Source organism: Populus nigra, chromosome 1, assembly GCF_951802175.1.
Source record: "Populus nigra chromosome 1, ddPopNigr1.1, whole genome shotgun sequence".
Lineage (NCBI taxonomy): Eukaryota > Viridiplantae > Streptophyta > Magnoliopsida > Malpighiales > Salicaceae > Populus > Populus nigra.
In genome coordinates this window covers 36,048,823-36,064,746 of record NC_084852.1, presented here as the reverse complement: position 1 = coordinate 36,064,746, position 15,924 = coordinate 36,048,823, and the positions used below count along the sequence as shown (strand labels likewise).

General features: G+C 38.6%; 1 protein-coding gene across 1 annotated transcript; it reads left to right on the top strand.

Moving 5' to 3' along the window:
* Nucleotides 1-798: 798 nt before the first annotated feature.
* Nucleotides 799-5,689, top strand: LOC133673066 (pectinesterase-like). Its single transcript, XM_062093692.1, has 2 exons — nt 799-1,944; nt 4,736-5,689. Exons 1-2 carry the CDS (start codon nt 897-899, stop codon nt 5,425-5,427), a joined length of 1,740 nt encoding a protein of 579 aa, XP_061949676.1. The 5' UTR covers nt 799-896; the 3' UTR covers nt 5,428-5,689.
* Nucleotides 5,690-15,924: the final 10,235 nt, after the last annotated feature.

The following is a 15,924-nucleotide window of genomic DNA, read 5'->3' as shown; positions in this document are numbered from 1 at the left end:
TTTAAAACCTTACTAATTTCTTCCTAAACTTTCCCTATTTTACCAGTTCATCCCCGTGTGAATTTCTATCACATTAAATTAAAAACAATGACTGGAAAACATGGAATGGAATTAAATTTCTCAACTAAAACAAAAGGTTATATGAAGAGATTAACAAGATCCTGAAGATAAGGATTGATATGCTATGAGTAGATAGATCGGGGACCGAGTTGTAGTTAATGAAGACGGTAGACATTCCTGATCCCACAGTCCTGTTCAGGGAATAATCTGACAGCGTATTGCTCCAAGTTGTAACGGGCAAGTGGCCAGAGGGTCTAAAATACTTAGAGTTTATAGGACATATATATATATATATATATATATATATATATATATATAAACAAATTCAAAAAGGAGAGAGAAGAAACAGTACTTTAAAATAATGTATGAATCATGAAAAATTAAAAGAAAAAAAAAAAGAAAAAACAGAAAAGGAGACGATCCCAACTCAAGCGGGCCTTATAATTCCATTCAGGTTACACGGTGCTGCCGTATTTTAAAAAAATAATTTTTTTTATTTTAAATAAATTTTTGAATGTTTTTCAATTGTTTTTATATTTAAAATAAATTTTTAAAAAATAAAAAAATATTATTTTAAACAATTTCAAAATAAAAAGATATTTTAAAAACTAAACACCACTCTCGAAATCAAAATTAATAGAAAAAAAAAAACTCAAATAATTCTCGTAGCTGTCCTTGTCAACCAACAAAGCCACCACTTCTCCTCACTAACCATCTCTCTGATTAGTTGACATCCCCCCTCCTCCCCATCACACGCTTTGTTCCACTATAAAATTGTGCCTACACAGCCTCCTAGAGGTCCATAACCATCTCTCTCATTCCTTTTCTTCTCCAAAATGGCCCAAGACAAGCATGGCTTGACTGGAGTATCAGATTCTGGCAATCACATTTCCATCTTAAAGAAAAACAAGAGACTCGTCTTAGCCAGTTTTGCTGCTTTTTTTCTAGTTGCCACAATAGCCGCCGTTGTCACCGGTGTAAATTCACACAAGAACGGCAAGAATGAAGGCGCTCATGCCATCCTCAAATCCGCCTGCAGCTCCACTCTTTATCCTGAATTGTGCTTCTCAGCTATTGCCACTGTCCCTGGAGTCACTAGCAATTTAGCTAGCCTAAAAGATGTTATCGAACTTTCCATAAACCTCACCACCAAGACTGTTCAACAAAATTATTTCACTGTAGAGAAGCTCATAGCCAAAACCAAACTCACCAAAAGAGAAAAGACTGCCCTCCATGATTGTTTGGAGACTATAGACGAGACTCTTGATGAGTTGCACGAGGCTCAGGTGGATATCAATGGGTACCCCAACAAGAAATCGCTCAAAGAACAAGCTGACAACCTCAAAACCCTGTTGAGCTCTGCCATAACCAACCAAGAAACATGCTTGGATGGTTTCTCTCACGATGGAGCAGATAAAAAGGTGCGAAAAGCTTTATTGAAGGGTCAAACCCACGTTGAAAAAATGTGCAGTAATGCACTGGCAATGATCAAGAACATGACAGACACGGACATTGCCAACGAGCTCCAGAACACAAACAGGAAGCTCAAGGAGGAAAAGGAAGGTAATGAAAGAGTGTGGCCGGAGTGGATGTCAGTAGCAGACAGGAGGCTGCTGCAGTCATCATCCGTGACTCCAAATGTGGTGGTGGCAGCCGACGGAAGTGGGGATTACAAGACAGTATCAGAAGCAGTAGCTGCTGCACCAAAGAAAAGCAGCACGAGGTACGTAATTCAAATCAAGGCCGGAGTTTACAGGGAAAATGTGGAAGTACCAAAGGATAAGCATAACGTAATGTTCTTAGGAGATGGAAGAAAAACAACCATCATTACAGCAAGTAGGAATGTGGTTGATGGCAGCACAACCTTCAAGTCTGCCACGGTTGGTAAGTCCATCTTGACCCTTTCCTTTAGCATCTTGTTCTATTTTTCTGTTTTCAATTACGACAGTAACGAGTCCCTTCCTCTATATCTTTTTTCCATTAAACGTGTGGGATCACGGAATAATTATTGACATTTAGTAGTTGAAGGTGGGTTCCATTGTTGCTAAAGTTAGGGAAAGAACACGCCTGTGCAAATAATGGCATAGTTTTTCTTTTTTTTCTTTAAAATAAATCCGTAGATAAAACTGCATAGCCATTCAAAAAGCTACAGTTGACATTTGCGGTATTTAAAAAAACCATAGGTTAAAAATATACTATCTAAATAAATCGCAGATAAAACTATGTTATTAAAAAAAAAAAACATTACAATTTCAAACATCTCGTGACGTACAAGAGAGGACATGCCCATCATCCGTTTTCAAAATAAAATTCCGCAAGGTTTTCTCCTCCTGTCAAATCAATTGCATGAAATCCCAACTTCACTATTATTTCCTAAGCTGCCCTTTTGAAAAACAGCCATTTTAATAGATTTTTCTTCGGCAAATGCTCCGACCGACGAGACATGTCCCAAAAATCTTCTAAGATTTTTGAAAATCATACACGCCAATTAGGGAAGCTCTTAACCAAATGGCTGGCGTGTCAAAACCTGCATGTGCTTTTCTGTCTTCTGCCCCGTCATGAAAACAACTGGAGATAGTTCCAATCCAGCGATGCATTAGCTACATAAGTCATGTGGTCCCACCATCTTTCAAAAGATCTTAAATGTTTTTTTTTAATTTTTTTAATCAGTTTTATTTGTTTATGTTAGAAGTAGATTTTAAAAAATAAAAAAATAATTATTTTAATATATTTTTAAACAAAAACAATTTAAAAAACAGCTTCCCTGCACATTCTCCACCAATGCCTATACAGCATACATAAGAAATTGCTGCGTATATATAGAGGGGATAACCTGGAATTTTGTGTTGCCTGTTTAATTTGTTCAAATTTAATTTGAACCGAAATATCATATAGGTCAACTTAATGTTAGCAACATTATAGCAACCCGGCAATAATGCCCCCTTTTCCGAGTTCAAATCAATGTTTTATCAAAGGAAAAAAAAAACAAGAAGTGATATTCTTAACATTATAGCAAATCCTTTTGCTCGGAACATTATTATCATTGTAGCTCGATCGAATCTTGAGGGTGACCCCAGGAAATAACCTTTATGCACCGATGAGGATATGATATGATAGGGAGGATCTATTCCCGTGACCCGAAAGAACATGTTTTATCCCAGTTGTTTGCCCACTATCCTGCTCATCTTTTCGGGATGTCTGAAAATATTTTTTAAAAATAACTAGAAATAAAAAAAATCAATTTTAAAACATAGAAACAATCGAGTCTTCCTCTCCGCGCGTTACCATGGTTTTCCTTCTGTCTTCTTTCGATCTTGTAAGCAATTGGAACAGTGTTAAAGTTTGAAAAGTAGTCGTTACGAACCGAGCATAGATATGTGTAAAAAACAAACTCCAAATTAATTGTAAGCTCAGGTGCCATTTTCTGTGATCTTTGTTTATGGAGGAAGTGCTGGACAGCTTGGGCATTTTCTAGTGGCAAGGAAGCTAGCTAGCTCATTGTCCTCTTGGACTTTTCCTCCTTTTTTCCTGCCATTAGATGCTTGCGCGAGGCTTCTTCGATGCTTCCCCATGTTGTTGCTTGTTTCCTTCAATTACGACTCGCTGGAAATTATTAATTAACTCTTATATATCCGACACATTTTGTATGTTTATGGGCTGTGGAGGAAGAGGATGGCTAACCGGCAATTGTCTCAGGTCACAAGTCATCTCCTTGCTTACTCTGTGTGCGCGCATCTAAAGTCCCATAACACATGAATTTTGGTCATTCTTCTTGACAATTAGAAATGTGAATTTCTGCTGGAGAAAGAGATGATTATGCTTCGACCACTTAAGTTCATTCAATTTGAAAATGAAGTTTATAGACCTCTTCTAGCATGTCATTTGGTGTCTGTTTAAATTTAGTGTGTTTTTTTTGTTTGAAAATATATTTAAATAATGATTTTTTTAAAAAAATTATTTTTAACATTAACCCATTAAAAAAAATCTAAAATCATAAAAAAATTAATTTAAAACAAAAAAAAAATTTAAATTTTTTCAGTAGCATTTTTAAAATGCAAAAACAAATGAAATCTTATGTTTTTACCTGCGTTTTTATTTTTAAAACATCTTTTGATGTATATAGAAACTCATTCCACGCTGAATTTCATGCTTTTATTGGAACCGTTTGTTTTTTATATTATTTGTTTGATATTTTTAGATCGTAAAAAATAAAAAATATATTTTTAATATAATTTCAAGCAAAAAAAAAAACATATTGAAAATTTGAAATATAACCATCAGCATGATAACAAGCTACTCCTATCATGGCTATATTTATTCTTGCCGGGCATGGATATCATTTTTTGACAAAAATAATTAGATTTGGATGCCTTCTTTCTCCATTCATTCTACTAGATATGTAATGCCAAAAGAGTAGATATATCAATAGCGCTGGACATCAATTAGAGGGGGTCTTGTTAGATGATGAGGTTTGAAATTGAATACCCCATAACTAGTTTTGTGCCCCAGCTAATATAACTAGTGGACTGGTATCTGCCTTTATTTTATTTAGTATTTATTAATTTATTTAGTTGAAAACGTAGCGGATTTTAGGTTAGGACCTTGTTGATTGTTTGGTAACAAAGATTAGTAGTTAAAACATTAATTACTTTAACTGTTTTCCTTAACATTGCAGCTGCGGTAGGTCAAGGGTTCCTAGCCAGGGGCGTAACTTTCGAAAACACAGCTGGTCCCTCTAAGCACCAAGCCGTGGCGCTGAGGGTCGGGTCTGACCTCTCAGCATTTTACGAATGTGACATGCTAGCCTACCAAGACACCCTCTATGCCCACTCAAACCGTCAGTTTTTCATAAATTGCTTCATAGCAGGCACCGTTGATTTCATTTTTGGCAATGCTGCTGCTGTTTTCCAGGACTGTGACATCCATGCTCGACGCCCCGATTCAGGCCAAAAGAACATGGTAACAGCCCAAGGCAGGACTGACCCTAATCAGAACACTGGCATTGTGATTCAAAAGAGTAGGATTGGTGCCACTTCTGACTTGCTACCTGTTCAGAGCAGTTTCCCAACGTATCTTGGGAGGCCCTGGAAGGAGTATTCAAGGACTGTCATCATGCAATCATCCATAACTGATGTGATACAACCAGCCGGGTGGCACGAGTGGAGTGGCACCTTTGCACTGAGCACATTGTTTTATGCAGAGTATCAGAATTCTGGGGCTGGTGCTGGGACCTCCAGTAGGGTCACATGGGAAGGATACAAAGTGATTACAAGTGCAACTGAGGCTCAAGCGTTCGCCCCTGGAAATTTCATTGCTGGCAGTAGCTGGTTGGGGTCTACCTCCTTCCCATTCTCTCTTGGTTTGTAAACTATATGTATTGTCTTCGTGGCGCAACCATGTTGCATGTACTTCTAGCAGTGTTGATCGGGTGTCTTGTGTGGCCAGTGAGCACGTGTTTTCACATGTTGTGTTTTCTAAGCCTCCGAAATCAAACAAGTGATGAGAAATGTCTGACTCACAAAGATTGATAGTCGAGATTCCATAACCTATTCAACAATCTCTCTCGAGATCATTGATTATTTTATATGATTAAGAAAATATATGATTATGTGTGGTGATTGTCAGTCAATCATGGATCAATTATGTAATAGTAGAGTTCAACATATCTTTCTGAGACATGATACTGTCATACAACTAATTGAGAATTGAATTATTTTTATAATTTATGTAAGGTCAGAAAGAAACTTAGCTGGTCCTAAGCAAGAAGGCTAGTGAATGAAACATCGAAGAAGATATGATTATTATGAATTATAATTACAGTTATTATAAAAAAATTAAAAGAACTCAGATATACACTGTGACTTCTGAGGTGATGCACTGTTGATTTAAGCAGTGCATATCGTTGTTTGCCTGCGATTTCTCACAAGATTTATCACTTTTGTTGGCTAATGCTGGCTGCGGTTGATTCAATTTTTTTTTTAATCGAAGACTGGTCTTGGGTCTTGGCTGTGACAGCTTGGGTGAGCCTCGCTGGTGGGCTGCTTGGCCGTTTATTGCTGTCTCTTGGCGCGGAACTTAGCCGATTGGCTGGGTCAAGTGGGCATTGCCTTCTATTGTTCAATGGATATGGAATGATTGTGCATTAATCTACTTGTATTGTCCTTTGTATGTTTCTTCTGTTCATTGGTGTAATGGGATTTCTTCGGGGAGACTTGTCGATTGCTTCATTGGTGGATCGTTCGGTTGCTGCTCTCTCTTCTCTGTTAGCTGGGCTCCGCCAGGTAAGTCCCCTTCTCTTTTGCTCATTTAGCCGGTCTCTGACTGCCTGTTTCTTGTGCTCTTTTCCAGGCAATTTCATGTCAGCTGCTTCTGTTTGTGATTGAGATGTTTGTGGTGTGGGTGATTGGGTTCGTGGTGTTTGTTGAATTTTAAATTCATTGGGTTTCGGATGTTGTTGGTTTGTGGGATGGTCTATTGGCTTTTCTATTTTTTTGCCTTTTCTTTTAGCAAAGAAGGTTCGGTTGTTTTGTGTTGTGGGGTGCTTAATTTGTTTCTTTGTTTGTTAGAAAGTATTTTTTTTGAAAAGTGAATTTTTTAAAATAAATTCTTAAAAAATAAATTATTTTTTTTATGTTTGATAGTGAAATGAAAAATAAGTTAGAAAATACTTTCCAGTGTTTGGTTATAAAATTATAATTATAATTATTTTAATTTCATCATCTTTCAATTTTTTTTATCTGTTAGATTTGATCTCTATTATTTTTTTTATTATTTATTTTATTTGAGATAATTTATGAAATTAGATTTTTTTTCAATTTCATTCTTATTTAATCTTTAAATTTATAAGATTTGTTCCTTATTATTTTAATAAATTAAAAAAAAAACATTAATAAGCTATTTTCCAACTTATTTTCCATAACATAACCAAATACTGGAAAATATTTTCCAACTTATTTTCCGATATTCAGTAGTATCATGGAAAATAAGTTGGAAAATATTTTCCTGAAAACCAAGCCAAATTTTCCTTAGACATTACCAAATATCAGAAAATAATTTACTTTCCCAAAATTCACTTTCCAAGGAAACCACTTTTCAAAAAGAAACTACTTTCCTATAAACAAACGAAGCCAAAAGAAAAACTCTTTCTTGAAAACCAAACCAATTTTTCTTAGACTGAAAAATGTTTTCCATAATTGAGAATAACAGAATGACTTAGGTTGGCCTTAGCCAACCTTTCCTATTTATATATGTAGGGCAGAATACAGCAGTAACCGTAGGGATTACAACATTGGAATAATCCTACTTTAATTTCCAATTCAGAGATATACATGTTATACATTCTATAATATACCCCCTCAAGCTGAGGGTGGAGGATCGACCCGAAGCTTGAACCTGAAAGCAGTAAAGGACGCAACGGAAAGTGGTTTGGTGAAGACATCAGCAAGTTGATCACTAGAAGGGATAAAGCGAATTTGAATTTCCTTCTTCGCAACCCAGTCGCGGACAAGATGATAATCTACCTCAACATGCTTAGTACGAGCATGAAAGATAAGATTCGCCAAGAGATAGGTTGCGCCAAGATTATCAAACCAAATGGTAGGAGCAGAGATCTGTTAACAAATATTGAAGCTAGATGACCTCAGCAGTACCATCTGCTAAGGCTTTATACTCAGCCTCAGTGGAGGAGTGGGCAACTGTACGTTGCTTACCGGATTTCCATGAAATTGGTGTCTGACTAAAGAAAACAAGATAGCCACTCATAGACTTGCGATCATCAATACTACCAGCCCAATCGGTATTTGGAAAACCATGAAGAGCAAAAGAAGTACCTCAAGTGATATGAAAACCATAAGATGCCGTTCCTTGGAGGTAGCAGAGTATGCGTTTAACAGCAGCCCAATAAGAATTTGTAGGAGCATGCATGTACTGACAGACTCTGTTAACAACAAAACAAATATTTGGACGAGTGAATATAAGATACTAAAGAGCACCCATAATTTGACGAAATTATGTGGGATCAGAGAATGGATGATCCGGATGTATAACAAGTTTGGAAGGAGAGACTGAAGTATCAACGGGTTTGCAAGAAGTCATACCAGCCCGAGTGAGGATGTTAAGAATATATTTGTGTTGGCGCAACATCAGACCCATACCTGTAGACTGAACCTCAATACCCAAAAAGTAGTGAACATCACCTAAGTCACGAAGCTTGAATTTAGAGCTTAGTAACTGGATTAGGCGATGAAGCATGGCAGAGTTGCTGCCCGTAAGCAGAATATCATCAACATAGATCAGGGGATAAAAGATATTAGTACCATCAAATAAGATAAATAGGGAGGTGTCAACCTTGGAGGCACGAAAACCAATAGAGAGTAAAAAATCACTCAGACAAGTGTACCATACCCTTGATGCTTGTTTTAAACCATATAATGACTTGTGCAATCTACATACATGAGATGGAAGAGTAGGGTCAACAAAACCTGGAGGTTGTTTAATGTAGACCTCTTCAGCAAGAACACCATTGAGAAAGACATTATGAATATCAAGCTGATGAATCTTTCAATGATGGGAAACTGCAATGGAAAAGACTAATATGACGGTGGCCTGTTTAATAACTGGGTTGAAAGTTTCAGAATAATCAATGCCTTCCTGTTGAGTAAAGCCTCTAGCAACTAGACGGGCTTTATAACGTTCAATGCTGCCATTAATACGATGTTTAATGTGATATACCCATCGACTGCCCACAACATTCATCGAAGGATGAAAGGGCACTAGGGACTAAGTGTGATTGGATCGCAAAGCCTTGATCTCATCACACATAGCATCATGCCAAACAACATATTTATCTGCATCAGAAAAGGCAACAGGTTCAGAGGAAGGAGAGAGCAATACCTGGGTGGCAGCTGTATCAGCTGCAGTAGAGGACACCATATTTGCGGTTTTGGGCTGCAGCGATCTAAGGACCATAGGGTGGCATCTGAGCAACGGTGGTGATGCAGGAGAGGTAGGCGTCACAAAGGTGTTCTGATGCAGTGGATAAGCGGAGAGATCAACCACAAGATTTAGACTAGAGGAAGAAGTCAGGGAAAAAGCTGTCGCAAGTAGAGGGCTGGCAGCAACAACCGGGCTGGCAACAGAGACAGAGTCTGCAGAAACTGGGTGACTAGCAGAATAAAGAGAGGCAGAGGAAGAACTAGAGGGTGCCCTAGCACTAGCAAAGACATCGTGCTAAAGAGCAGGGAAAACCGATCTGCAACCTGTACCTGCAATAGCATGGTGAGATAAAGATGCATGTGGTGAGCGGCAAAGGAAAGGTGAAGGCTGTGGTGTTTGGGTAGGAGGTGAAGGCAGGGCAGAGGCAGAGGCGAGATGGGGGGTGGTATGATCGGTGAACAATGGGGAGTGGGTTAAATTTGGGAGGATGGTAACAGGAGATAGGGTGTGGGTTTGAGTCGAGACCTTTGCAATCTGTTCAGATTTATCAAACGGAAAAACATGTTTATGAAAACGGACATGACGAGAGATATACATGCGATGAAATTCAATGTCAAAACATTGATAACTAAGGTGAGAGGAATTGTAGCCAAAAAACACACATGGGGAAGACTGAAAATCCAATTTATGATTATTATAAGGACACAAAAAAGGAAAATAGAGACATCTAAAAGTACGTAAAAAATGATAATCAGGAGACCGTTGAAACAAACAATCAAATGGAGATCGATTATCAAGAACAAGAGTAGGCATGAGATTAATGAGATAAACTGAAGTGTCAAAAGCATAATTCCAAAAACAAAATGGAGCTTTACATTCGCCTAGAAGAGTAAGGCCAGTTTCCACAATATGCCTATGGCGTCTTTCTACTGTTCTATTTTGTTCATGAGTATGAGGACATATCAGACGGTGATGAATACCAATAGTCTGAAAGAAAGTGGAGAGTTTGTGATATTCACCGCCCCAATTAGTTTGAACAGATTTTATTTTTAATGAAAACTGACGTTTGACAAGAGTTTGAAATTGATGAAAAACAGAATAAACATCAGATTTTGCAACAAGTGGATAATACCATATATATTTTGTGTGCGCATCAACAAAGATAACAAAAAAGGGGAGCAGGACCCCACACATCACTAAAAATTAATTCAAGCGGAGCAGAAGTTTTGTGACCAGTAGGTCTTAAAGACAAACACGATGATTTCCCTAAGGGACAACTTTGACATTGAAAATTAAGATGTTTGTTGTTACAAATGATCTTATTTTTCAAGACTAAAAATTGAAAAATACGAGAGGTAGGATGACCTAGGCGACGATGCCACAAATCAGCAGAAGCAAAGATGCAGGGAGACCAATAGGCTTGAGGAACTGACGGGATGGAAGACCTGAACTTCGACAAAGTATAGAGACCATCTTTACTCTGTCCTGAGAGGAGTACTTTTTTGGTGTTGAAATTCTTGACATAAAATAGAAAATGGTGAAATTCAAAATAAATATTATTATCGAGACAAAATTTCTGAACAGAAAGCAGGGGTTTCGTGATTGCAAGAACATGCAGGACATTAGATAAAGTGAACGAACGATGTGGGGTATATAGTTTTGTATGGCCAATATGAGATATGGGAAGTCCTTTACCATCACCAACATGCAAATTATCATTACCATTGTATGGTTCTGAAGCAGTCAAGGTTGCAAGGTCAAGTGTGATGTGTTGATTTGCACCGGTGTCTGGAAACCATTCAGCAGTACCTGCAGGATTATGCAGTGCCAGATTAACACTATGCTACTGTCCATAACCATGTTGCTGAAGTTGGGAGCACTGAGGAGCAGTATGTCCGAAGGCTTGACATAACTGGCAGCAGGAATTGGATCCTTTACTGCGCTGCCAATTTCCTCGCCAGTTGCTGTGTCTGTTGTCGTTGCTGGGAGTGCTATGGAAGCTACAAAAGTCAGGCCTCGAACCAGAAGTGCGAGACCCTCTGTGATGGAACTGTTGAGGACGCTAGTTGCCATGAGAATGACCCCTATTGCGTCCAAACTGAGCAGCAAGCTGCCGGTGAGAAAGGAGTGTTGAAGGAGGGATGTTTAGCGTGGGCAACAAGGGTGCATAAATTGCAGCAGACCCCATAGATAAATGGGAGGATTTATGAATAAATTCATGAGTTAGTAGATGGCTAAACAAATCTGCATACGGTAGAGGATCTGCCTTTGGAATAAGACTTGTCACTAAGTCTTTAAAATCTTCGCGAAGGCCACGAAACACATATTGATTGAAATCGGCTAGCGAAATAGGCCGGTCAACAGCTGCTAGCTCATCAAATAAAGCCTTAGATTTTTTCAAAAATTGAATTACTGAATCATCACCTTGTCGAAGGTCTTGAAGAGAGCCATGAAGTTGCATAATACGAGAATTGGATGTAGAAGCTAGAGCTTGCTCAAGTGTATGCCAGACAGAACGTAAGGTTGTGTCGATACACGACGTCGGGCGACGGCTCCCGCTTTTTTTGTTTATTTAACAAAAAGGGGTTTTTTTCTCGATTGGGGGAAATAAAGATTTTATTGGAGTCGCCATCTAGTAATTTGAGGGAACTAGAAATCCCAAATTAGACACTGGTCCCAGAGATTCGGGTACGATTAAGGGAAGTTAGACACCACCCTTAAAACATCCTTTCAATAGAAAGGTTACCCTTACTTGTGTGTTTTCTATTTGATTCAAATGCGATTATATTTTGGGCTGATTTGTAAATTTTTTTAATGATTAATGTCGGTCCCTAAAAATAGGAGACATTAAAAATGACATCAGTCCCTAAAAATTAGGAGACTCGTCTAAAATATTGACGCTTGTCCCTAAAAAGGAGAATTACGTCTGGATTACCAAAAGAAATAATGGATATAATCCATTATATTTTGGGTTTATTGGTAACTTGTTTTTTTTTTAAAATGGTTAACGTCGGTCCCTAAAAATAGGAGACGCGTTAAAAATGACATCAGTCCCTAAAAATTAGGAGACTTGTCAACTTTGGTTTTTGTATTTTTTTACAACATGCAAGAAAATTTACAAGCATTTATATATAAAAAATATCAAAAATACCAGTTGAAACCCAAAAAATTACCTGAGTGTCAATGTATAGGTAAAAGACTGAAATACACTCGGATTTCTCGAAAAATTACGAAAATGCCACTGGCGGCGCGTGTGGCACACGCGCGGTTACTGTGGGCGGCGGCGAGATTTCTGTCCAACCGACGGTCGATCCTGGTAGATCTGAGAACGAGGATTCTGATGGAGGTGGTATCGTCGGCCGTTGATGGCTGACGAAGGAGAATCGACGACTTGAAGCTTCGGTGGCCGCCGACAATCGCGGCCCTTTTCCGGCCAAATGAGGCGGCGAAATCAATGAAAACCACCGGGGTTTTTCTTTACATCAGGGGAGAAACCTTTATGTGGTGGTGCGGAGGCTGGAGACGGCCGGAGATGGGAGATCGGGGGAGAGAGAGAGAGTCGCCGGCGAGAGGAGAGAGAGACTCTGAGCTGTGCTATGGTGTGAACGCGCGCATGGTTCACCGGTGCATCTGAAGGCTGTGAACCGTTGGATCGTCGTTGAACTGATCCTGCGGCTGCGATTGGATGGATCTGCAAGTTGATCGGACGGTCCGGATGAGAGGAGCCTTGATCTGGTGTGGCGCGGTGCACCGAAAGCTCGGTACACCGAGTGACGTGGCGCCACCGGATCTAAGGGAGAATTGTTTTAAGGGCTGAGATTGATTTGGGTTTTAATTGGGTGTGGTAAGCCCTATTGTACCCTATTAAATCAACGGTTCAGATCTAAACACTATAGATCTAACGGTTAAGATATATTTGGTATTTTTCAAATTGTTTTTTTTGAAAATCAATATCCTACTCGCATGAAGAAATAGTGAAAAAACGTGAATAGTAAAGATTTTTTTTCTTTCTTTCTTTTCTTTTTTTTTTTCTTTCCTTCCCCCTCCTTTCTGGCGAACTATCACTGGCTATTTATAGTCAATGACAGGAGACAACATGGATCTGCTTTAAGAAAAATTGTATACGCACAACTACTCCGCCTACAATTAGTGTAACTGCCCTGCCTAATATAACAAATTTGTATTATTAATTTTGTTTTATTATATATAATAATAAACAAATCAGTATTAGAAAAATCTCGTTTCAACCGCTAAAAATCAATTTTAATGACCGAAAATAATAGTTTTGACCCAAAATAACCGGAAACTCATTTTTTACCCCGGTCGACATGGTTGGACCCGTATGGACTCGGTGGACTCGGTTTTGACCGAATATGACGGTTTTGACCCAAAACGACCTGACACTTATTTTTTACCCTGGTCGACATGGTTTGACCCGTATTGACTCGATGGACTCGGTTTTGACCGAAAATGACGGTTTTGACCCGAAACAGCCTGAAACTCATTTTTTACCATGGTCGACATGGTTTGACCCGTATTGACTTGGTAGACTCGGTTTTGGTCAAAAATGACGGTTTTGACCCGAAACGGCCCGAAACTCATTTTTTACCCTGGTTGACATGGTTTGACCCGTATTGACCCGGTGGACTCGGTTTGGACCGAAAATGACGGTTTTGACCCGAAACGGCCCGAAAATCATTTTTTACCCTGGTTGACATGGTTTGACCCGTATTGACGCGGTGGACTCGGTTTTGATGGAAAGATGCGGTTGACTCGAGAAAAGTATATTTTTGAATTTTTAAACTTTTTTCTTAATTTTTTTGGATTTTTATAAATAATAATAGAAATAAAATAACATTCGAGAAAATCTTGGTGGATCCAAAATTAGGTTACAACAGGTTGGACAATCAACAACAAGGTGAAGAACTTCCATGGATAGCAAAGAGAGTAGGGCACCTAGATAGAGTTGGTCATGTTGTTTTCAACGAAGAAAATGTTAAGATACGTGAAGAGAGACACCATCGACAACAAGAATATGTGGAGAAGGGCAGGAGTTTGAACCATCAACAAAGCTGAAAACTTCCTGGCCTAAAAGATATGGCTTCATCTGCATTTGCCAATACAGATAATTGGTGTTTGTCAGTTTCAGATAGATGTCCTGATGAGTGTGGGAGAGGGACACAATTGCCATGGAAGAAGCTGCAGCGACTTCAGCAGAAGGGGACGACAGCAGAGGAGCATTATTGGGTTGAAGAGAGCATGGCCAATATCTGTAAGTTGTGGCCACTACAGAACTGAAGCTAAAGAAGAAGGTGGTGCTGCGGCAGGAGAGCAGGATGGCACAACCGATGCTACTGTAGAGGAAGAGATGGTTGCCGGCCGGGAAGGATCCATTGCAGAGAGGAGAAGAGGTGTTTTAGTTTATTTAGGACTCTGATACCAAATTGAGAATAACAGAATGACTTAGGTTGGCTTTAACCAACCTTTCGTATTTATATATGTAGGGCAGAATACAGCAGTAACCGTAAGGATTACAACATTGGAATAATCCTACATTAATTTCCTATTTAGAGATATACATGCTATACATTCTATAATATCCGTTGACCAACTTTTCTAATGACAAACAAACACAAGAAAGTTTGAAAAGTGGTTTCATGAAAACCACTTTCCGGAAACAAACACACCCTTTATCTTTAAACTTTTTTTTGGCAGGGACTACCTTGGCATCCATCTTCAATTGCTGCTTTTAGTGGATGGGATGCTAGGTTGATATGTTGGTCTCATCTGTAGCGTCTTGGTCGTCATAGGGGAAGGAGGATATGGTTGTTTGTTTGTGCATGGGTTATAGCCTCTCCGAGCTATATATATTTGGGTTGTTGCTGCCTGCTGATCGTTTCGTTCGTGCATTTGCTACGTTTTCAGTTTATAAACTGCATGGCATTTATGGATTTATTGGCTTTTTAGTTTATAAAAACTAATGGCTGGTTTTGGCTGCTTTTCGATGGTGATTCAGTGGATATGCATGTTAAGTCGATTCTTTAAGATTCAAAGGACTTCACAACTTTGTCATTGTCTCAGGTCAGTAGAAGACTTCTTTAAGCTAAGGCTCATGATCACATCATGATCACGAGGTTAATGGTTGGCTGTCCCAGAATGAATGCAACACTGGAGTAAAATGCCTAAAAATCTAATTTTGTGCATCCATCCTGCCATGGTGACACAGCCAATAAGGCTATGTTTAACTATATGTTTTTCCATTTATTTATTTTTGTTTATTATTATTTCATTTTCCTTCGTAGCTACTTCTTTATCAGCTGCTCATGTCGCTCTGCATCAATTTTATATGTTCTGTTCATATTTTACTTGAATGGTTATCAGCTCTTTTGCCTTTTCCTTCGCAGGATTTGATCGCCTTCAACCTTTTATCCATTTTCTGTGACCCCTTTTTCTTAGCTTTGGTACCAATTTCAGCTTATTAACTTGTAATTTGCTTTGAAAATATTAACTTGCTGCTACATCCTCCTTGCCCTTTCTCACTGTGCTTGCTGCATCCTCAACAACTGCACTTCTTTTTAGGAGACTGCTCCTTAATTGTTGTTTCCCATGGCATCCGCTCATAGCTTATGCTCATCCTTGTCTACTTACTCACATTCATTATAGCTTTAGAATTCTTACATCAGCTGTATGCATGCCTTGGCAATTTGAATCTTTGTTTATTAACAGTGACAAACAACATGGACCTCTGTTAATATTTTGCGTATAGAATTCTCTAATGTTAGAATGCTTTAGGTTTGCTTTTTGAATGCAAGATAACAATGTCTGTGTTTATTTACCATACGGTGTTGCATTTCACAGTTGATTTTATTCTCTCCCTTGTAAACCATTCTAAAACTAAGAGTGATTATTTTCGGTTCGATTCGGTTTTTA